General features: G+C 48.1%; 1 protein-coding gene across 3 annotated transcripts in view; it reads left to right on the plus strand.

The window, feature by feature from the left end:
- NCOA1 (nuclear receptor coactivator 1) overlaps positions 1–24,393 on the plus strand; it is a 1,093,244-nt gene that overhangs the window by 766,163 nt on the left and 302,688 nt on the right. For all 3 annotated transcript variants that reach the window (XM_029596190.1, XM_029596192.1, XM_029596191.1), the window contains exons 10-11: positions 186–365; positions 21,328–21,423. In XM_029596190.1, the coding sequence (XP_029452050.1) occupies positions 186–365; positions 21,328–21,423 (276 nt within the window). The remainder of the gene's footprint in view (positions 1–185; positions 366–21,327; positions 21,424–24,393) is intronic.

Raw genomic sequence — 24,393 nt, forward strand, 5'->3', positions numbered from 1 at the left:
TAATCTATAATGAATGTGTGCTGAATCAGAGGTATCAGTAATTAGGTCACAAGAGTTGTCATGGTAAAAGAGAGTCTTCATTTTGTTCAGATGCTGCTGCTTTAGGATACATACTGAAAAGAGTATGCCAGAAAGTGTCATCTGCTTATTTAATACATTTTGCTAATCATTTCCTTTCTCCACAGTCAATGGGGTACCTTGGCCCCAAGAAGCTACCAGACGCAACAGCCATACCTTCAACTGCAGGATGCTGGTTCGGCCTCCAGATGAACCGGGTACAGAGAACCAGGAAGCACGCCAACGCTATGAAGTGATGCAGTGCTTCACTGTGTCCCAGCCTAAGTCCATCAAAGAAGAAGGGGAAGGTGGGACAATAGCATCTTGTTTTCTTTTCTTAATACCTGAATTATTTTATCTTTCAAGGATCAGCTATCTGAATCATAGTATATTATAAAAGAGAACAGGCTGCTGTCTTTTTGATGCAGGACATTTTATTATTTTTAAGTAAGATGATTTAACTTAAGGTGCTGAGAGAGTCTAAAGAGTCTACTGCCAGGTTTGGAAGCATGACTGTAAGCAGTAGCAGACTGAAGATCTAAAACAACCCTGAAGAATCTGTAGAAAAGTCTTCCTAGTGTACCCAATCCTACCCCTAAAGGTACTTAACTTGCCCATATCTGTTCTTGAGATTTCATATGATAGTGTTTACGGTTAACTCATTACTTTTCTCTTTCTTTATATTTCTCAGGTTTTCTCTCTTTCCATCTCTTTGTAATCTTTCCTCTGTCTCTCCAGTCCATCTTTATCTCTTAACTTTTCTTATTTTCTATTTGACTGCTACCCCTCCAACTTGAATCTTACTTTTTTATATATCATTTTCACCATGTAATTCACCTTCCATTAACTTGGGTCTGATCCCCTTTCCCTCCATTAGCTCACCCTCTCCAATTTTACTGTCACCCCTCCTATATCTCCCTTTCCCTGTACATACCAGGATCATTCCAGACGGTGGGTTATGTTCCATGTCCAGCAGATGGAGTCAGAACACAAAATTCCCAGGGGAGGACCCATATAACCACGCCTCCCCTGTAACAGCTCCCAGTAACGTTCTGACTCCAGCAGATGTGAGCAGGGGACTTGTGGTCCCCAGCTTGTTAGCTTAGGGCTACCTCCTCGGGGGGATCAAGTTTTAAAAAAATAGGAAGTTTTAAATTTACAGTTTAGGTCACTTTGCTAAGGCTCCTCTTACAGCAGGGGGAGAGCTCTCTGCTGGTGCTGGCTCATCGCTCTCTAGCCTGGTGACTTGCTGACAGGCTATTGCCTGTTTTCTTTCTTTCTTTTCTCATTTTCCTCACTGAGCGCTCAGTTGGGGTAAGTGTATTTTTGTTTCATCTTCTTTTTCAGCAGAAGACTGTAATTTTTTGGACTCCGTTCGGCTCTCTGAGGTGAAAGTCGGTAGCGCCGGCCTCTCCCTCCTGACCCAGGTTTTCCCCCCTCCCTTTTGGGGAGCGACCGACGTCCTGACCTGCGGCCCCGCGAAGCACCATTCCCCGGGGCTGCCTGCTGTCGGGAGGGTAATTCCCCGTCAGTTCTTCTTCAGGTCGGTGGGGGACCGCGGCAAGCGTCTGTTGCCGGGTCGGCGCTTATTTTAGGCGCGAGCCACCTGTAGATCCTCCCCCCCTCTCTCTCTCCCTGCGGCGATGCAGTCCGACAGGGCCGGATTATTTTCTGAAGAGGGTCTGTGCTCAGGCTGTTTCCCCGAGGGGGAATGTGCGCCAGCTACTAACAAGGACGTTTGAGCTGCAGACCGCGTGGGAAGGAAGCGCCAGGCCCCGTTCCCTCTTAACGCGGGAATGGCGGCCATTTTGTTGCAAGATTCTGATGCCGCGTTTTCTGAGGAGGACACGGATAATCCGTTCCCCACTTCTAGGCCCGTTTTGGACCCTTACTCCGAGTCTAATCCTGGTAGGCAGAGGGGGGATCCCCCGGTGGGTGACCCCTCAGGATGCCAGCCTTTTCCCCTGAATTCATAGTCCTGATGCACAGGGCTTTTCTTCAGAGCAGAGACATGACCTTCGGGACCTGGGGACCCTCTCCCCCCAAGATACCATGTCCTAGCCCCCTCCTGGGTGGGACCCTCCCTCAGGCTCGCCCCCCTTTAGTAGGCGGGGGAGCAGGGACACCTTCGATAATACAGACTTTGTCGGGGGAAGGACAATCCCAGGACCCTGACGTGGACGACCCCACCTTGACGGCCCAGGTGGAGGGCGACGACCCTAGGGTCCTCCGCATCTTCCAAGCGGCGGAGTTAGATGACCTCATTCCCTACATCCTCCAGGAAATGGATATTGATCCCCCTCCGGAACCGGTGGGGCCTGACTCGGCTCTCAAGAAGGGGGACCCCCTCCTAGCAGGACTGCGGCCTCTAGCCAAGTCTTTTCCCACTCATCACAAGATCTTGCAGTTGATCACTCAGGAATGGGATTCCCCGGAGGCCAACCTTAGGGTCGGTAGAGCCATGGAAAAATTGTATCCTCTGCCAGCCGATTTTTTGGAAATTCTCAAAGTTCCCGCCGTAGATTCTGCGGTATCAGCGGTCACAAAGCATACCACTATTCCTGTCACTGGAGGGACGGCGTTGAAGGATATGCAGGATCGGAAGCTAGAGGTTTACCTCAAGACAGCGAGCGGGTCTTCGGTGGGTGCAGCAGCTTCTCACCTCCCAGTCCTTACCAGATGCTGAGGCTCGCCAGGCGGACAGACTGGAAGCCGTGGTTGCCTATGGAGCGGATGCTTTATATGATCTTTTAAGGGTCCTAGCCCGAACCATGGTTGGTATGTACAGGGAAAAGAAAGACACGTTTGGGGTCCTTTCCTTTTAAGGGTAGGTATCTTTTTGGTAAAGACTTGGATCAGATCATCAAGTCCCTTAGGGGTAGATTTTCAAAAAGTGCGATTTGGCGTACTTTTGTTGGCGCATCAGGCGCAAACAAAAGTACGCTGGATTTTAGTAGATACGCGCGTATCCGCTAAAATCCTGGATCGGCGCGCACAATGCTACCGATTCCGTATAGCCAGCGCGCGCCGAGCCGCACAGCCTACCTCCGTTCCCTCCGAGGCCGCTCCGAAATCGGAGCGGCCTCGGAGGGAACTTTCTTTTGCCCTCCCCTCACCTTCCCCTCCCTTCCCCTACCTAACCCACCCCCCTGGCCCTGTCTAAACCCTCCCCTTACCTTTGTCGGGGGATTTACGCCTCCCGGAGGGAGAAGTAAATCCCCGCGCACCAGCGGGCCTCTAGCGCGCCGGGATGGGACCTGGGGGTGGTTCCGGAGGGTGCGGCCACGCCCCCGGACCGCCCCGTGCCGAAACCATGCCCCCGGGCCCGCCCCCGAAACGCCACGTCCCGCCCCGAAAACGCCACGCCGATCGGCCCCGCCCCCAACACGCCCCCCTCGAAAAACCCCGGGACTTACGCGAGTCCCGGGGCTCTGCACGCGCCGGTAGGCCTATGGAACATAGGCGCACCGGCGCGCAGGGCCCTGCTCGCGTAAATCCGCCCCTTAATGAGAACGCGGTGCACAAGTTGCCCGAAGATCGACCCCGTTCGTCAAGATCATATAATTACTCCAGAAACTGTTATCGTAACCAGCGGAGAGCGCATCCTCAGAGGCAACAGCCACCTCGGGCTCCCTCTTCTCGTTCGCACTCCTGGAACCGGCCCTTTCGTGGGCGCCGCCAGGGTAAGGAAGCGCAGGGTGCTGGTACATCCGCTAAATCTACCCAATGATGCCAGACGGACCCGCGAGGTGGTCCCTCAACTGGGGGGTCGCCTTGCTCTCTTCTACGAAGAGTGGGTCCAAATCACGTCGGATCAATGGGTTCTGGATATTCTAAGACGCGGTTACGCTTTGAATTTTGTTTGCGCTCCTCGGGACCAGTTCCTGTTTTCCCCTTGCGGGTCCTTAATCAAACAGGGAGCCGTGCGGCAGACCCTCGATCGTCTCCTTCAATTGGGGGCCATAGTGCCGGTGCCAGCCGCCAAACTGGGCCGGGGGCATTATTCAATCTACTTTGTGGTTCCCAAGAAGGAAGGTACTTTTCGTCCTATCCTGGACCTCAAGCAGGTCAACCGGTCCCTCGGAGTCCCTCGTTTCCGCATGGAGACACTCCGTTCAGTGTTAGCGGCAGTTCATCCGGGAGAATTCTTGGCTTCATTGGATCTCACGGAGGCGTATCTCCACATACCAATTTGTCAAGCTCATCAGCGATACCTATGCTTCAAAATTTTGGGTCAACACTTCCAATTTCGCTCTCTTCCCTTTGGCCTGGCCACAGCTCCACGGGTTTTCACGAAGATCATGGTGGTAGTGACGGCAACCTTGCGCAAGGAAAGCATCCTTGTGCATCCTTACCTAGACGATTGGCTTATCCGTGCAAAGTCACGAGCGCAGTGTATCCTCGTAGTCGACAGAGTGGTACAACCTCTCCAATCTCTGGGATGGATTGTCAACTTCACCAAGAGCAGCCTGGTCCCCTCCCAGTCGTTGGATTTTCTGGGAGCTCACTTCGACACCAAGAATGCCAGGGTTTTTCTGCATCCGGACAGAGCTCATTCTCTGCGTTGTATACCATCTGACATGTGGATCAGATGGTATACAACGCAGTATATACAACGCAGTATATACAACGCAGTTCTGACTGCCCTCATCTACGTATTCATCTGAGTTTTTCCACTTTCTATATCAGGCATTCTGTGCATTGCACAAACGAAATGATGCAGAGGATAGCTCAATAAAGAATGTTCAGTTGCAATCTGATTCTGTTCACCTGTTTCAGCCATGCATTCTAAGAGTGCAGATTAGATCAGATTATGAAAGTTTGATTCATCTTTTAGATCCCTCTAATAAGGACTTTGTTAAAGGAGAGATTATGATTCCCTCGAGAAAAGTGAAGTTTTTCTGAAGGGGAAGATGAATCAGTTATTCACCTATGCCTTAAGGATGAAATTACTATCCCAATTTCTCAGGCAACTAATGCACCAAGACTGACAGTAAATCAGAAGAGACCCTGGATTGGGACCCAGTAATTAAGCGTACTCAAAAACCTTCCACTTTCTTCCTCTTCCATTCTGAAATTGAGAGCATGGTATTTGTCAGAATGGGAATCTTCAGACTCAGGCTTAAGGTGTATTAAACATTTTTCAAATGTATACCCACTTCCAGTGAATGTACAAGGATGCTTATTTCATATTTTACACCCTTGCCAATGTCTACAGATTTATGAGTCATCTACAAACAGGCATATTTTCCCATGAAATACTTTTGCAACATCTCTATATTGAGGTTAGAAATTACCAGTACAGAGTCCTGAGACACTTTACTGTTCACTTTTCCATCCCCAGAGTGGATTCCACTGGCTACCACTCTGGTTTCTTTTGCTTAACCAGTTCCTCACCCAGTTAATAGTTTTCTGTCTTGCTGCACACTGACTAGTTTATCAGCCTTCTGTGAAGGACAGTGTGTTACTGAAATCTAGAGAGTAACGTCAACTGTATCACCCTTATCCACTAGTGTGGTACTCTGGTCACCTCATGAAAGAAATTGATCAAATTTAACAAAATCTTTCCCTTGTGGAACCTTGTTATCTAGAGTTTTGTTATCTACTAATTTAAAGGTATTGTAATTTTTTATTTTCAGTACTGTTTCTATATCTTTGCCAATCATTGAAGTCAGACTGACAGGTCTGTAGTTTCCTTCTTTCTCAGTCCCACTTTTGTGGAGGAGAATAGAGGGGCAGAAGGAAACTACAGACTTATCAGTCTGACTTCAATAGTAAACAAAGTTATCAAAACACTACTTCAGAATAGTACAGTGCATTGGAACAATCCTTCTTTGATGAAGTGATTACACTGGTAAACAACGTTTTTGTTTCCTTTAGGCTTTTTGGTGTCCCAAATAGATTTTTTGATGCTGATCACAGTTATTACTTCGAAATTTGTATGTCACGTAAGGTTTTTGAGGAACAGCCAATTTTGTGTTACAATAATTGTGAAATTTTAAAACATTATCTCACGTACATATACTTTCTTGCTGGACAGTAGTTTTTATGATTTTTAAAATTCATGTCGTATTTTTGACGGCAATAAGCAACATAACATAAAACAGAGACTAACGTTTTAAAAAATACACCAATAAACTCTGCCTGATCATGCCAGAACTTGCTTGGGCAAGCCCCAGCTCGGCTGCAAGATTCCAATTTGTTTCCGTGACGACGCAGCCTTATATAAGCAGCAGCAAGGAGTAGTCTCCTATGCAATGTCTGTGTGAATGAGCAAATCGTATCACTAAAACTGTTGAGTTTAAAGCTTGTGGATTTATTTTCATATATTTTATGAAATGTCGTGCCAATGTCGTAATAGCCGTGACACGTTTTGTTACATCTGTGGTGAGTTTACTCTGAAAGCACAGAAAAGGAGTATAACTGCACTCATTAAGAAGGAATACGAGTTATACTTTGGGTGCAAAATTGGTGACCAGAACAGAGCATGGGCTCCTCATATATATTGCACATCTTGCACCAGTAGTCTGCGAGCTTGGCTGAAAGGTGTGCGACCATCCATGCCGTTTGCCATCCCAATGATATGGAGGGAACAGAAAAATTATATAACTGACTGTTACTTCTGCATGATGAATGTGTCAGGATACTCATCAAAGAACAGGAAGTTTGAGTACCCTAACCTTGCATCGGCAATGAGACCAGTGCCACACGTTGACAGTCTTCCTGTTCCCAAATCGCCAGAGGTGTGCACACTTGATGAGGAGCTGGCGACGATGGCGAGCCATCGCAGATGAAAGCTGCGGCTGATCCTGACTTTGTGCCATCAACATCCAGAGCTGAACGATCTGGTCAGAGATTTGGCTTTATCGAAGAGCCAGGCAGAGCTGCTTGGGTCAAGGCTGCAAGGATGGAATCTTCTGTCATCTGATACAAAAATTTTAGTATTTCTCAGCCATCATGAAGATTTGATAAAATATTTCAACCAAGTAGACAGTCTGACTTTTTGCTGTGACATCAGTGGATTGTTTTGTGTTCTCGGATGTGACCACGACCCAACAGAATGGCGACTGTTTATTGATTCATCAGTCTTAAGTTTGAAGGCTATTTTGCTGCACATTGGCAGTATCTACCCATCAATACCTGTCGGACATGCCGTTCATATGAAAGAAACGTATGAGAACATGCAGCTACTGCTGAACCGCATTGAGCACTCGAGGTACAACTGGAATTTGTGTGGTGATCTCAAGGTAGTTGCAATTCTACTGAGTCTGCAGCTTGGTTACACCAACTATTGTTGCTTCCTTTGTGAGTGGGACAGTCAAGCAAGAGAATCACATTACATCAGAAAAGTCTGGCCTCTCCGCAAGAAGTTGGTTCCAGGGCAGAAGAATGTTGCGCATGACCCATTGGTGGATCCAAGTAAGATATTTCTTCCACCTTTGCACATCAAACTTGGGCTGATGAAAAACTTTGTTAAGGCAATGAACAAGCAAAGTAAAGCCTTTGATTATTTGCGGCGAATGTTTCCACACATAAGTGACACCAAGATAAAAGAAGGTGTTTTCGTTGGCCCACAAATCCGAGCTGTGATGAAGGATAGCCACTTTGATGGTCTTCTGCAAGGTACAGAACCTGTTTCATGGACAGCCTTCAAGAATGTCATTTGTAACTTTCTAGGCAACTATAAGGCAGCAGACTATGTCGAACAGGTTGAAAATCTGCTTCAGGCATACAAATTGATGAAGTGCAACATGTCATTGAAGATACATTTTCTTCATTCCCACTTGGACTTCTACCCAGACAACTTTGGCGAACATGGTAAAAGGTTTCATCAAGACATTGTCAAAATGGAGAAACGGTATGAAGGCAAGTGGTACCCCTCCATGCTGGGTGACTATGATTGGACTCTCATCCGCGAAGCGTCGGACAGTGATTACAAATGAAAATCTGCGGCAAAACAGTTTTAGTTTTGTTTTCTGGCGCCAACATTGCCATTATAGCTTATGCTGCTACAGACACGTAACAATGCTTAATGTATATCGTACTTTTTTGGCAAACATTACGTGATACAGACATAATAAATGCATATTTGTGCTCAGCTTGTTAAAATCTACTTGTTTCGCCAAAGGTTGTGGAGGAAATAAAATGTTCCCAGAAATGTTCCCAGAAATAAAATGTTCCCAGAAATTGTTTACGATTGTTACCTAACTACAAAACTGAAATAACATTAATGGTACAACACAGTGAGCTGTGCTGAGATCTGTGATCTGCCATTATGACATTTTGGCCATTAGCTATGGATCATCCTCTTCTTTTAGGGCAATGATTTTGAAGATTAAGCAGATACATATTTGAAATAAATATCAAAACTAATTATGATGTCTTTCCTCCCCCTAGAACTTATTCTTAAATTGTTTACCCTGAATGTTTTGTTCATTTCTGTATGTAAAATGTTTTGGTTTTTTCCTTGTCAGTCCCACTAAGATTTGGGGTTACAGTGCTTTTGTCTCAATTTTTACACAGTACATTTGCAACAAACTTGGACCTCTTGCCTTATCTTTTCTTTGTAGTTAATTGGAACTTGCATTCTCACAGGACAAGCAGGATGGTTGTCCTCACAAATGGGTGACATCGAGGATGGAGCCCAACCACGGAAAACTTCTGTCAAAGTTTCAGGAACTTTGACTGGCCCCTACTGGGCATGCCCAGCACGGCACTAACCCTGCAGCCAGCAGGGGTCTCCCTTCAGTCTTCTTTTTTCCGCGCAGCAGTAGCCACGCGGTTAAGCAGCTCTTTCCACATTCCTGACAGGAATTTCTTCAATTAATTTCTTGAAGAAAAATTTGCCCCTCAGGGGTCTCCCCTCTTCAAATTTTTCCTCCGCGGTACTTCGGTAAGTTTTTGCCGTCGTTTTTGTCGACTACCGTCAAGTTTGGCCCTCGAGGCCTGTTGGCAGTCGACCGTCCCGCGGCTAAATTTTTGGCCTATGGCCATGGCGTCGAGGTTCCGTCGGTGCCCGGACTGTACACGTACTATGTCCATCACAGACCCACATAGAGTCTGTGTTTTGTGTTTAGGGAGTGAGCATGATGTCCTGACTTGCACCAAATGTGCCCTGATGACACCAAAAGGTCGCAAAGCCAGAATGGAGAAAATGGGACTCCTTTTCCATGCCCACACTCCGACGCCATCGATTGCATCAACATCATCGGAACCGGCACCGTCGAAGTTTCACCATCGTCGACAGCCTCCCGGTGACCGCCTGCCATCGACTTCTCCGCGGCCATCGACTCCCGTCCCTTCCCCCGAAGATCGCGGGGATCGGAGAGAGAAACATCGCCATCGACGTCACAAGTCTCGGACCGTCGAGGAATCGAAGTCGTCGACCTCAGTACTGTCCGAGCCTCCTCTGAAGAAGTCTCGACCAGAAGTGGCACCGTCCACTCCTGTCTCGCAGACACCGAGGCAACCCTCACCCCTTCGGGGTTTGGGAGCCGCGACTCCACCGGTGACGGTGGTCCCTCCGCCTCAGCCTCCCTCTCCCGTGGAGCCGGGTACTGTTACCCCAGGTCTCCGGGTAGAACTGGACCGGCTGGTCCAGGAGGCCATCGACAAGGCGATGCAATGGTTCCAGACTCCTCCGGCACCGAGAGTGGAACCGGTCACCGACCCGATTCCAGCAGCACTGGCACCACTGCTTGCCCGGATGGAAGCGCTTATGACTGCCCTTCCTCCGGTGATACCAGGGTCTCCGACACCTATCTCATCAAGTGGAGAAACACCGTACCGAATTCCCCCTTCGGGGGTAGTACCATCGGTACCATGTCGTCCCTCGCCACCGATACATTCCACGGGGGCGATACGCACATCAGCTCCATTGAGAATTTTGATGACGGCACCCATACCTTCGATGCCGACATCGATTCCTTCGATGCCAGCACCGGCACCGGCTCTGGCCATCGAGGACCATCTCGATACCCCCGACAATTCCTTCGAGTTTCTCGGAGCCTCAGCCGGGGCCTTCGGGTATCCAACCCCCTCATGGTCCTACAGGTCAGCAACCTGATCCTTACGACACCTGGGGTGATGATACCTCCACAGACACCGATGATTTGCCTTCACCACCCTCTCCTGTGGGGAGTAGAAAGCGTTCTCCTCCTGAGGACCTCTCTTTCATAAATTTCGTGAAGGAAATGTCGGAGTTGGTCCCTTTTCAGCTTCAATCTGAACAAGATGACAGGCACCAGATGATGGAGTTGCTCCAATTCTTGGATGCCCCTAAAGTCATCACTTCTATTCCAATTCATCAGGTTTTTCTGGACCTTCTAAAAAAGAATTGGGAATCTCCTGGATCTGTTGTTCCAGTAAACAAAAAAGCTGACTCTACCTATCTTGTACAGTCAGCACCTGGCTTTCAGAATCCTCAGCTAGACCACCACTCTGTTGTGTAGAATCAGCTCAAAAGAAAGCTAAAAGAATAAAGCCACATTCTTCCATACCTCCTACTAAGGAAAATAAATTCCTAGATAGTATAGGTAGGAAAGTATACCAAGGAGCCATGCTAACTTCCAGAATAGCTTCTTATCAGCTATATATGACCCAATACAATAGGGTCATTCTTAAACAGATACAGGAGTACTCAGATACTTTACCAGAGCAGTTCCAACCACAACTTCAATCCCTACTAAATAAAGGTTTTGAAGCTGGGAAGCATGAGATAAGAACAGCTTACGACATCTTTGATGCTTCCACCAGACTTTCTGCTATGGCCATCTCTGCAAGACGCTGGGCTTGGCTAAAGTCATCTGATCTTCGTCTGGAGGTTCAGGACAGGCTCTCTGACCTGCCCTGTCTAGGGGATAATTTGTTTGGTGAGCAAATTCAGCAAATTGTTGCTGAATTGAAGGATCATCATGAGACACTTAAACAGCTCTCATCCATTCCTTCTGACTTACCTTCTAAACAGCCGTTCAAGAAGGACCCAAAAAAGTCCTTCTTCCGTCCACGGAAGTATTATCCCCCACAAACCAAGTCTAGGTCTGCGAGGCCTTACCATAAATCTCAGCCTCGCCAGTCTCGAAAACAAAAGCCTGCAGCAGCTCCACAACCTGGCCCTGCATCGGGTTTTTGACTTTCACTTAGAGAGCAGTTGCCAAATCCCTCTTCCAACCATACCAGTAGGAGGTCGGTTAAGCCACTTTCTAGAAAAATGGCATCATATCACCACAGATCAATGGGTGATAGCGATAATTGCACACGGTTACCACCTCAACTTCCTGACTCTCCCTTCGGACTCCCCACCCATGCAGGCGTGGAGACTCACCGATCACTCTGTTCTTCTCGAGCAGGAAGTTTCCCTTCTCCTCCAGTCAAACGCTATAGAACCCGTTCCTCCCTCACAACAAGGACTAGGGTTCTACTCCAGGTACTTTCTGATCCCAAAAAAGTCAGGAGGACTTCGGCCAATCCTGGACCTACGGGCTGTCAACAAGTACCTTCACAGAGAGAAGTTCAAGATGGTAACCCTGGGCTCGCTTCTCCCTCTGCTGCAAAGAGGGGACTGGCTCTGCTCTCTAGACCTAAAAGACGCCTATACTCACATTGCGATAACTCAACCTCATCGCAGATACCTCCGTTTTTTAGTAGGCCGAAATCACTATCAATACCGAGTGCTCCCTTTCGGCCTGGCATCCGCACCACGAGTTTTCACCAAATGCCTCGTGGTAGTTGCAGCATTTCTCAGGAAGGAAGGTGTCCACGTCTACCCCTATCTGGACGATTGGTTAATCAGGGCCCCAACCCAGCAAATCGCTCGGTCCTCCCTGACAATTCAAACACTACTTTCTCTAGGGTTTCTTGTCAATTACGAGAAATCCTACTTAATCCCATCTCAAACCTTATCCTTCATTGGGGCAGATTTGGATACCTTACAGGCAAAAGCCTTCCTTCCTCATCAACGAGTCCAAATCCTTGTGTCCCTAGCTTGCCAGTTGCAGTCTCAACCCACAGCAACAGCTCGACAATTCCTCATTCTCCTGGGACACATGGCCTCCTCAGTTTATGTGACTCCCATGGCCCGCCTGGCCATGAGAGTCATGCAATGGACTCTGAGATCACAATGGATCCAAGCTGTTCAGCCTCTGTCCTCCATTGTTCGCATCACCGATGCACTCCATCTTTCTCTTGTCTGGTGGAAAACTCAATCCAACCTCCTACAGGGCTTGCCTTTTCACCCACCAGATCCTCAAATAATTCTCACAACCGATGCTTCCAACGTCTGTTGGGGAGCTCATGTAAACAATTTACAAACCCAAGGATTCTGGTCTCCAGAGGAAGCAAACACCAGATCATCTTCCTGGAACTTCGAGCAATACGACATGCTCTCAGGACTTTTCAAGATTGCTTATCGAACCACGTAATCTTGATTCAGACGGACAACCAGGTGGCAATGTGGTACATAAACATGCAGGGGGGCACAGGTTCCTTTCTTTTGTGCCAGGAAGCTGCGCAGATTTGGGCAGAAGCCCTCTCCCGCTCCATGTACCTCAGAGCCACCTACTTGCCGGGAGTGAACAATGTCTTGGCAGACAAACTGAGCCGTGTCTTCCACCCACACGAGTGGTCCCTCAATCCCTTGGTAGCAACCACTCTGTTCCAGCAATGGGGTTATCCCCACATAGACCTCTTTGCGTCCCCTCAGAACCACAAAGTGGACAATTACTGCTCTCTCATTCGGAGCCAGCACTCTCGGCCCAGGGATGCATTCTCCCTCACGTGGACAAACGGTCTGCTTTATGCATTCCCTCCACTTCCTCTTCTGTCGAAGACTCTCGTGAAGCTCCGTCAGGACAAGGGAACCATGATCCTGATAGCACCGCACTGGCCACGCCAAGTGTGGTTTCCCATACTTCAGGATCTCTCCATCCGCAGGCACATTCCTCTGGGACGGGACCCGCATCTGATCACTCAAAACGACGGATGCCTCCTCCATCCCAACCTCCAAGCCTTGTCCCTGACGGCATGGATGTTGAAAGGTTAGTCCTTCAACCATTTAACCTTTCGGATTCAGTTTCTCGTGTCCTGATCGCTTCACGAAAGCCTTCCACAAGAAAATCTTATTCATACAAATGGAAAAGGTATACATCATGGTGCACTTCTCAGTCCCTTGATCCCCTTTCCTGTCCAATTTCCAAATTCTTGGACTATCTCTGGCTTTTATCAGAATCAGGTCTAAAGACATCTTCCATTAGAATGCATGTCAGTGCGGTAGCCGCCTTCCATAAAGGTATCGGGGGTGTCCCTATTTCAGTACAACCCCTTGTAACACGCTTTCTTAAAGGCTTGCTCCATTTGAAGCCACCTTTACGTCCTCCGGCCCCATCTTGGGACCTTAATCTGGTTCTTGGTCGCCTTATGAAACCACCTTTCGAACCTCTTCACTCCTGTGACCTAAAATATCTCACATGGAAAGTGTTATTCCTTTTGGCTATCACTTCAGCTCGCAGGGTTAGTGAACTACAGGCCCTAGTTACCTATCCGCCTTACACTAAACTCCTGCAGGACCGGGCGGTACTCCGCACTCACCCTAAATTCTTACCTAAGGTAGTTTCGGAGTTCATATTAATCAATCCATCATTCTACCTATCTTCTTTCCCAGGCCCCACTCCAACTCCGGGGAACAGACTCTGCATACCCTTGACTGTAAACGGGCTCTAGCATTTTATCTAGACCGTACAGTTGCCCACAGGAAGAGCACTCAATTATTCGTCTCTTTCCATCCTAACAAGTTAGGGCAACCTGTGGGTAAGCAGGCTCTTTCCTCCTGGTTGGCGGACTGCATCTCCTTCTGCTATCAGCAAGCTGGCATTCCTTTCCAAGACCGTGTTAAAGCACACTCTGTGAGGGCCATGGCGACTTCAGTAGCACACCTTCGATCGGTGCCGCTTCCTGACATCTGCAAAGCTGCCACCTGGAGTTCCCTCCATACATTTGCAGCCCATTATTGCCTGGACAAAGCTGGAAGACAGGATTCCATCTTCGGCCAGTCTGTCTTGCATAACCTTTTTCCAGCATAAGGTACCAACACCCTTCCACCTTCCCGGTAGGGTGCGGATGCCCTCTACCAAATTACACCCCAGTTGTTGTGCCTGTTGCACGCCGTTGGGTACATTTGGTGCACGATAGGACATCCTCAGCTCGGAACTCACCCATTTGTGAGGACAACCATCCTGCTTGCCTGTGAGAAAGCAAATGTTGCTTACCTGATGTAACAGGTGTTCTCACAGGACAGCAGGATGTTAGTCCTCTGAAACAAGACTGAAGGGAGACCCCTGCTGGCTGAAGGGTTAGTGCCGTGTTGGGCATGCCCAGTAGGGGCCAGTCAAAGTTCCTGAAACTTTGACAGAAGTTTTCCATGGTTGGGCTCCATCCTCGATGTCACCCATTTGTGAGGACTAACATCCTGCTGTCCTGTGAGAACACCTGTTACATCAGGTAAGCAACATTTGCTTTCCTTAGTGCAAGGAAATTTGGAATTTCAAAGTGGAAATATCTAAACATACAGTTGCAACTATATTTAAATTTCATCTTCAAGTATTCTTAAAAGTATTTTCTATGGACAAGATCTCTGTATTTCTCAAATTTGACAAATATTGATTGTGTGTGTTTGTGTAACACTGCTCCTGTAAGCACATACAAATTCTTCGCATTGGCATTATGAATTCCCTGTACGTACCAGGATCAGTCCAGACTGCTGGGTTGTGCCTCCCCTCCAGCAGATGGAGTCAGAGAAAAGCTGAAAGGCACCCCCTAGATATACCAGTGTGCCACTTGCGATCCCTCAGTATTTTCTCTGACTCCAGCAGATTGAGAGGCATAACCTGCGGTCCTGATCTACTTCTCCTAAATTGGTTATCCAGGTTTTTTTTCACCTTAGTGATATCCTATCTGACTAGATCAGTTAGTAAAGTTACTTGTGTGGTGTTAGTTCAGATTGTTTGCTGTTGTTATAAATTTTTTTGTGTTAAGCGCAGCGAGAAACAGGGGCGGCAGGCTTAGTAGGGCATTGCCCTCACACCAAATTTTTCCCGGAATTGTGGTTACCCGTGGTATTAGGGGAGAGTTTACCGGTGGGCCGGTCACCCTCCCCACACAACAGAAAGTTTCCAGAGTTGTCTCTGAAGGGGGCTCTAAGCGCAGCGTGTAAAAAAAAAAAAAAAAAAGAAAGGACCTAGCTGGCAAAGAACCTCGTAAGACCTGTTGGGGACAGGCAGGGCGTTATCCATCGCAGCCCCAGCCTGCAGCAGTCCAGCCCGGGGCATCCGGAGGGGGTGTCCTTGTCACCCGGCGCGCTTTGTCTGAGGGAAGCCATTTAGCTGGTTTTCACGCGCTTTTTGTTTCTGGCCGCGTGGTTCCCGGCCCGTCCATGTCTCGCTCTTTGGCCTGTACGGCCTTCGGGGGGGCGGGGGTGCAACTCTCTTGGGAGGGTCTCTGCTCCCGATGCCTTCCCGGGGGCGAGGGACCCTCCCGAGGGTCGAGCGCTGCCCGCAGTGTGTCTTCGTCGGGGAGTGCTCGGAGTTAGAGCCATAGCCCCGCCTCCCTTGCAGAAGGAGGCGGTGGCCATCTTGGCAGCGCTGCCGACAGCAGGCACAGCGTCGGAGCAGCACAAGTCTCCTCCTTCCTCCCCGGGGGCTTTGAGCACACACAGTTCGGGGGATTTGGGTGTCCCTCGACCCCCCCCCCCTCCCTCAAGACCCGCGGGGGTCGCCTTGAAGAGGCCTGCCCCGTTCTCCTCACAGTTTGTGCTATTAATGCACAAGGCCTTTTTAGAGGCTGAGGCAGGCTGTGAAGTGGAGGGCCCCTCACCACCTAAAATACCCAGGACTCCGGATCGGGGTTCGGTGGGGACGCACGGCCCAAGGCCCCTGGGAGGCGCGGGAGTACCGGATCCCCAGGAGGCCGATCCGGAGGTTCCGGATCTTGATGAGGGGGGCAGTTCGGAGCGTCAGGAGACTGTGGAGGGGGACGATCCCCCCAAATTCTCCGGTTATTTGGTAAAGATGAGCTACGCTTCTTGATCCCGCAGGTGTTAAAGGAACTGGATCTCGTGGTCCTACACCAGGAAGGGGATACATCTACAGGGGATGTAGCTCTGGCGGGACTCCGAGACCCCCGCCTACTTTCCCCTTCCATCCCAAGTTACTCCAGATTGTCTCTAAGGAGTGGGATTCCCCGGAAGCTTCCTTGCGGGTTAGCAGGGCTATGGACAAGTTGTACCCCCTGCCTGCGGAGACCTTGGACCTTCTCAAATCTCCCACTGTGGATTCAGCGGTTACGGCCGTGATTAAACATACCACGATACCTGTGACAGGAGGTATAGCACTAAAGGATCTTCAGGACCGTAAGTTGGAGATCGTGTTGAAGCGCATCTTTGAGGTTGCGGCGTTGGGATCTGAGCTGCGGCCTGTAGCAACATGGTGCAGCGAGCCACTCTTCGCTGGATTCAGCAATTGTTAACTACTCAGGATTTACCTCCGGGCGAGGCAGAGCAGGCCAACTGTGTTGAGGCGGCGGTCGCTTATACAGCGGATGCCTTATATGATCTGCTGCGGACTTCGGCCCGAGTGATGTCATCCGCCGTCTCCGCCAGGAGGCTACTTTGGCTGCGCCGGTGGGCGGCGGATGTGACCTCCAAGTCACGGCTGGGATCTTTCCCTTTCAAAGGAAAATTGTTATTTGGGGAAGAACTGGACCAGGTCATCAAGGACTTGGGAGACAACAAGGTTTATAAGCTGCCTGAAGATAAGCCCCGGCAATCACGACCTTTTGGGAATTCCAGGGGTCGCTTCCGGGGTCAGCGGCGATTTCGTATGGGGAGGGAGAGTTCCCTCCCTCGGAGACAGCAGGCATCAAGAACGCAATCTTGGACCTCTTCCTTTCGGGGTAGAAGGCCTCAGCGGTCCGGAACCTCGCAGGCATTTGCCCCCAACAAATCTCCACAATGAAGGCGCGCAGACCCATTCCTCCATCCCGCGCATCGGGGGTCGGCTGGCCCTCTTTCGGGAGGAATGGGTCAAGATAACGTCGGATCAGTGGGTCCTCGAAGTGGTAAGTCATGGTTACGCGTTGGATTTTGCTCGTCCGCTCCGGGAATTATTTCTGGCGTCGCCATGTGGTCCTCCAGAAAAGCAGCGGGTTATTGCTCAGACGTTGGACCGGTTACAAACGCTGAGAGCGGTGGTCCCAGATCCGCGGCGCAAACAGCGAACCGGCCGGTATTCCATATACTTCGTGGTACCAAAGAAGGAAGGCACGTTCCGGCCAATCCTTGATTTAAGGCGGGTCAACAAGACCTTACGCGTTCCCCGTTTTCGCATGGAGACGCTCAGGTCTGTTATTGCGGCCGTCCACAAGGGAGAATTTTTGGCTTCTTTGGATCTGACCGAGGCGTATCTCCACGTTGGAATCTGGGAGTCTCACCAAAGGTACCTGAGGTTCATGGTGTTAGGGAAACACTTTCAGTTTTGCCCCCTCCCGTTCGGGCTGGCGACGGCCCCAAGGGTTTTTACCAAGGTTCTCGTGGTTGTCGCCGCTTCGTTACGGCGTCAGGGTATACTAGTACATCCTTATCTCGACGATTGGCTGATCCGAGCAAAGTCGGAGACGTTATGCAAGCGAGCGGTCTGTTTGGTAGTAGAGCAGCTACAGGCGTTAGGTTGGGTAATCAACTTTCCGAAGAGTCGGCTGCAACCGATGCAGCAACTGGAGTTTTTGGGAGCCCGATTCGACACGGCCGTCGGCAAGGTGTTCCTGCCACATCAGCAAATGGTCAATTTAATGATGCAGGTGAGAAATCTGTTGGGGCTTCCATTACCCACGGCCTGGGATTATTTGCAGGTCTTTGGTCATATGGCTTCTACTCTGGAGATGGTACCGTGGGCTTTTGCGCATATGTGTCCTTTACAGAGAGCGCTTCTTTCTCGTTGGGATCACAAGTCCGAGGATTATGACATGGTACTGCCATTGCTAGAGCCGGCCCGATCCAGCCTCGACTGGTGGTTGGTCCCGACCCATCTCCTACAAGGTGTGGATCCTAGAGCCTCCGCCTTGGTTGGTCCTAATGACAGATGCCAGTCTGACCGGCTGGGGGGCTGTATGTCAGTCCCGAGTGGTACAGGGGACGTGGTCTGCATGTCAAGCCACTTGGTCCATCAATCGTCTGGAGACCCGGGCAGTCCGCCTGGCCTTACGTCGGCTCCTCCCGTTGGTTCGCGGTCGGGCGGTGCGAGTTCTATCGGACAACGCGACCACAGTGGCATACATAAACCGGCAAGGAGGCACAAGAAGTCGGCAGGTGGCGGACGAAGCGTCCTTGTTGATGAGCTGGGCGGAAAGGCATCTAGCCCACATTGCGGCCACCCATATAGCAGGGGTGGAAAATGTTCAAGCGGATTATCTCAGTCGGCAGCACCTAGATCCGGGAGAATGGGAGCTCTCGGCCGAGGCGATGGGCCTCATAACTCAGCGTTGGGGGTTTCCGCGCTTAGACTTGATGGCAACTCGTCTAAATGCAAAGGCGGTGCGTTTCTTCAGCCGCAGGCGGGAGCACGGCTCAGAGGGGGTGGATGCGCTGGTTCTTCCGTGGCCTCGTCACATCCTCCTTTACGAGTTCCCTCCGTGGCCCCTAGTGGGAAAGGTGTTGCGGCGCATAGAATCCTATCAGGGTCTGGTGATTCTAGTGGCCCCGGAATGGCCGAGACGCCCGTGGTTCGCGGATCTCGTCAATCTGGCAGTGGACGGACCGCTGTGGTTAGGCCACCTTCCACATCTGCTGCGCCAGGGTCCAGTATTTTTCGATCAAGCGGATCGCTTTTGTCTGGCAGCTTGGCTTATGAGCGGAGGCAGTTGAGGAAGAAAGGGTATACCGAAGAGGTTATTACTACTCTACTTCAAGCACGTAGATCCTCGACTACGCTCACTTATGCCAGGGTGTGGAAGGTCTTTGACTCGTGGTGCGGTGACTTAAGGATTTCGCCGCCTCAGTCTTCGGTAGGACATATCCTTACTTTCTTGCAGGCTGGTCTGAAGAAGGGTCTGGCCTATAGTTCTCCTAGGGTGCAAGTGGCGGCTCTAAGTTGTTTGAGGGGCAAGGTGGCCGGTGTCTCCTTGGCATCGCACCCAGATATTGCTCGTTTCTTGCGCGGAGTTTGGAATTTACATCCTCCTGTGAGATGCCCCTGTCCTTCCTGGAGTCTGAACTTGGTCCTTCGTGGTCTTTGCATGGCCCCCTTTGAGCCTATGAAGCGGGCATCATTGCGGGATTTGACTCTCAAGGCTATCTTTCTAGTGGCCATTGCGTCGGCGCGTAGGGTGTCTGAGCTGCAGGCACTTTCGTGCAGGGAGCCCTTCTTACGCATTTCAGATTCCGGTGTGTCCTTGTGCACTGTTCCTTCATTCTTACCTAAGGTGGTATCGGCCTTTCATGTTAATCAGACTGTGGAATTGCCTTCCTTTTCAGAGGAGGAACTTCATTCTCCGCAAGGTCGAGATCTGAGGCGTTTGGACTTCCGTCGTATACTGTTGCAGTACTTAGAGGTGACTAACGAGTTTCGGAGATCGGATCACCTGTTTGTGTTGTGAAATGGCCCGAAGAAGGGCCTTCAGGCGTCCAAGACTACTATTGCTCGTTGGCTAAAGTCCACTATCGCTTCCACGTACATCAGCTGTGGTAAGTCGGTACCTGACGGGCTGAAGGCCCATTCTCTGCGTTCGCAGGCAGCTTCGTGGGCTGAAAGCCAGTTGGTTTCTTGCCAGGAGATTTGCAGGGCAGCCACCTGGAAATCCTTGCATACCTTTGCGAGGCACTATCGCTTGGATGTTCATGACCCATCGGCTGAGGCTTTTGGGAGCAGTGTCATTCGAGCGGGACTCTAGGGGTCCCACCCCATTTAAGGCGGCTCGGGTACATCCCAGCAGTCTGGACTGATCCTGGTACGTACAGGGAAAGGAAAATTAGTTTCTTACCTGATAATTTTCGTTCCTGTAGTACCAAGGATCAGTACAGTTTGATATTTTTTCTGGGTCTGTACCAAGGATCAGTACAGTTTGATATTTTTTCTGGGTCTGTCCTACTACACAGTCTACGGTAAGTTGTTCTGCGGTTGTTGCTGGTTTTCTTTTTCATTTTCATAGTGTTGCAGGTCGTTTTTGTGGTTGGTTGTCAATGTTCTGTTACTTCTTGGTCTAGTCAGTGGAGGTACTGATAAAAGGGTGGATGGTTTCCTTCTGCTTTAATATCAAATATACTGAGGGATCGCAGGCTGCACCCTGGTATATCTAGGGTGTGCCTTTCAGCTTTTCTCTGACTCCATCTGCTGGAGGGGAGGCACAACCCAGCAGTCTGGACTGATCCTTGGTTCTACAGGAACGGAAATTATCAGGTATGAAACTAATTTTCCTTTGGAAGGCACATCTAGCTGGACTGTAAAATTTTTAAAATTAAGAATTCAGAAATTAAACTTCTTGACATTTTTCTGAGTATTAGGAGGGAAATTTTCAAAAGCCATTTATCCTTGTAAATGATTTTTTATCTAGGTAAAAGAGTGATTTGAAAAGTGCCTAACCTGTATGCAGGTAAAAGTAGATGTGTTCTATGGCGTGCCTACTTTTACTCACATTTTTTGTGAAGGCATTCCCAGGTTGATGTTAGACCAGGGAGCCAAGAATGTATGTAGTTCTGGCCAAGAAAAGTAGATGCATATCTCTTCAAGGTACTTTTTCCTTGGCCCTTTTCAAAGAGAAAATATACTGATACTTTCCCTTTGAGAATTGGTGCAAAGTTTGTGGGTAAAAGTACCTATGGACTTTGCACATGCCCACACAGTTTTGAACATTTCCCTCAGATGACTTAACCTCTTGTCACTGAATAGGAAACAACAAACCATGGTGTTATATGGCCAACAGCTTGCTGTAATGAGAGCTTCTTTACACACAGCAGCCGTTTTAAATTGGTTTAAAATTAATTGTCCCATACAGTGAAAGCCAATCTCTCAACTGGATGTTTTTAATATATGGGTTTGGTTCCGGTTTTTCGCAGTTTGAATGTGGGCCAGTCTCTATGAAGGTTTGGATAAATATACTGTGTAAAGTAAACATATTTTATATAATGAAACATGAAGAATCTAGATTTTTCTTTGCTATAAAAAGAACTTTTTAATTAACATTTGTGAATTCTAAGAGTTGGTGTGATACTGAGAATTTTTTGTTTGGCAGATTTCCAGTCTTGTTTGATTTGCATTGCACGGAGAATACCTCGACCTGCAGCCATCACGAGTTCAGAATCTTTTATAACAAAACAAGATACTACAGGTACAAGTAGAGGAAATCTGTTAATGTGCTGTGATGGTTTATTTTAGAAACATTCATATTTCTTTGCATTAGGTATATTTCAATAGACCTGCTACAAAGCAGAAATATCTTAAAACAATCTGTATAATGTACAGTATTTCAGAATTATGGAATATGTAGCAAACAGTAATATTTCACAACAGTATGGTCACAAATTAGCTATTACACATTGGATCCAACTGGTCTGTGTTGACTTATACACTATGATGTCATAAATGATATCTCACACTGTATGAATCTGTGTACTTTCACTGTGTAGAATCTAATTTCAGACTCTTTTTAAGCAGCAGTGTCTTTTAGAGAGCAAGCTTATTACAAAGTTGTCAAGATATCTTTCCTCAGCTCCAAAATAAATATTTGTTAATTCTTTGTTCTTTTGCTTTAAATTTTATAGTATGTTACTTTCCTTTCTTAATCTCCTTAGAGTCTGAGGTGGTTATGCTTCTTTTACGGCATCTGCCCAGCTTTTGCTGCTTAGCCATTAAAAACTCCTTTTTCATGGTGCCAGAGATGGCTACCAGCAACAGTATTTTAACAGTTTGCAAATATGAGAAATATAGTGGCTGCTAATAATATGAGTTGCAAAAGAGTGGCATTAAGAGTTCTGGTCTCAGAGAGATGTCCTCTCCTTTGGCCAGTGAGAAAAATAAGGTTACCTAAACAGTTGCTGGGGAGTAAAGATGAAAGTGTGGAAATTGGAAAAGTGGAAGAAAGAATATTCAGTAGACAAGCAATATTTAATTGTTTTACTATTTTTGAGGAGCAGTTTTTTTTAAATATTCCTTTTATGTTTAAGGATTTTCAGTTGAACAGACTAATTAGTGAAAAACAGATTCTCCTTTAATGCATAAGTTCCGAAAATAGTGTTTTGTACAGACATAATTGATTGGTAACACACAAATCCCATCACAGAACACACACTGATTGTCATTTAGCAACTCTGAGTACCAAAGAGTTGCTCAGGTGACATCAGGGTGAAATTTGGCCTAGACAAATGTGCTGAGGTGACTTTACTTAGATGAAAACTAAGCAAAACTGAAAACATCTCTCTGACTAAAAACTGCAATATAAATACCTAGAAGTAGGGGAAGATGCAATAATCCAGCATAAATCGCTGATAAAAAAGATCAGCCAAGAGTACAACAGAAGACTGAAACTTATATTGAAGAATTTCAAAAGCACAGAATAAGATACAAACTATCAATCAACTTGTAAACCCTGCAATCTCATACAGCTTTAGAATTGTAAAGGTCTTGAAAAATTGCATATAAGAACAAGAAAATTCCTCCTTCCTTATCATCCCCAGACCAGTCCAGTTGATTGGGTTTTTCTCCCCTACCAGCAGATGGAGACAGAGAAGTAAAGCTTTACTGCGCTACTGATACTTACATTAGTGTGCCACCAGCAGTTCCTCAGTATTTGGTGTCTATGGCAGAGGTACAAACCTGAAATCAGATTTGGAAATCAACCTACTCCCAGGAGTGTTAGGTACTGAATTGGGACCATCTCCCCACCACCACTTCGGTAGAGTAGGGATGAGCAGGGGGGGGGGGGGTTGATGGCCTTTAGGTACTCTTGTCTTTTACTTTGAAGGGTTTAAAAGCCACTGGCACTGGCTCCCTCAGTCTGTTGCCTGTTCCCTCTCCTCTAGCATGGCTTTCTGATCCTAGACCTTGTCTTTGAATCTGGAAAATTAACGTTTTATTATTGCTCTAATCCATTCTCTCCTTATCTTGGTGATTTCTGGAGGAAGCTGTAAGAAAAAAAAACAAAACCCACAGCAGGGCTTGAGTTTCCTGTTCAGGGAGACTAATTTACTCATCCGACAGTCTCCCTATGGTGTGGGGAGTCCAAAAGGTCTATGCTGACATTGGAGGAGAAAGGGTAAGCAGTGATTATTTTTTCATGAATGCAGAACTGTGCGGCGTGGGTCACTATGGTGTTTCCTGTTCAGCTTGGGAAGAAGATTCTTGTGTATGGGGGCAGCTGCGGGTCTATTCAGGCCTTGTGCCTATGTTAGGTTTGCACGACAGACGGGGAGGTCAGATCGGTAGATATACCTGTGGCCCCTGACAAAAGGCCATCAAAACAAAACAAAATATGCAATATGGTGGCATGAAGAGGACATGTTCTGCCTGAGCTCGTTAAGATTTCCTCTTGTTTTTTCCTAAATCAAAATGCCTCCTAAACGTAAGGGGAAAGCAAAGGCTTATCCCTCAGAATCTCTTACCTTCCACATGGCAGCTTACCATTTTGCAGTTCGTATTGTCCGCATTGGATTTTGGGGCAGTGGTGCCTGTTGCTGGCATCAACAAGGGAGCATTTTCTCCAGCTATGTCTGTAACATTTCTTAGCCCCTTGGACAGCCAGCTTTTGCCCAATATCCGTGGCTCTACTACAGACATGTCGCCATCGCAGCCTGATGATGATGCGGCTACATATACTGGCACTAAGGGAGCCGAAGGAAATAGAGGTCACATTGAAGAGAGTCCATCATCAATCGGAGGAAATGGTGGTGTCTCAATTTCGAGGGTAGGATCATCAGTTGTGAGAGGGGGAAGGAGTTCTTCTGCAGACTATTCACTGGCTGGTACTGTTTTTCTCCCACAGAAACCGGCAGTTGTTACTTTGGATGCACTATGGGACCTTACTGCTAAGCTCAGGCAGGTGTTCTCAGAGAGTGCCATGAAGGTAAACGATAAACTTGAATCTTTGACCGCAGATAGATCCCGACATCATCAAGAATTGTCTGTTAAGATTTCTTCTTTGGAGAGAGAAGTTAATGTGGTCAAAAAGGTCCAAGCTACTGTTTATACAGGACTGTGGGACATAGAAAAGTAGAATTTATTAAAAAAAAAAAAAAAACAGGCTGAAACATTTGAAATTGCATTTCTTGAATTTTCCTAGAGTGGAGGGGGAATTACCTCATGT

This window comes from Rhinatrema bivittatum, chromosome 3 (assembly GCF_901001135.1).
Source record: "Rhinatrema bivittatum chromosome 3, aRhiBiv1.1, whole genome shotgun sequence".
NCBI lineage: Eukaryota > Metazoa > Chordata > Amphibia > Gymnophiona > Rhinatrematidae > Rhinatrema > Rhinatrema bivittatum.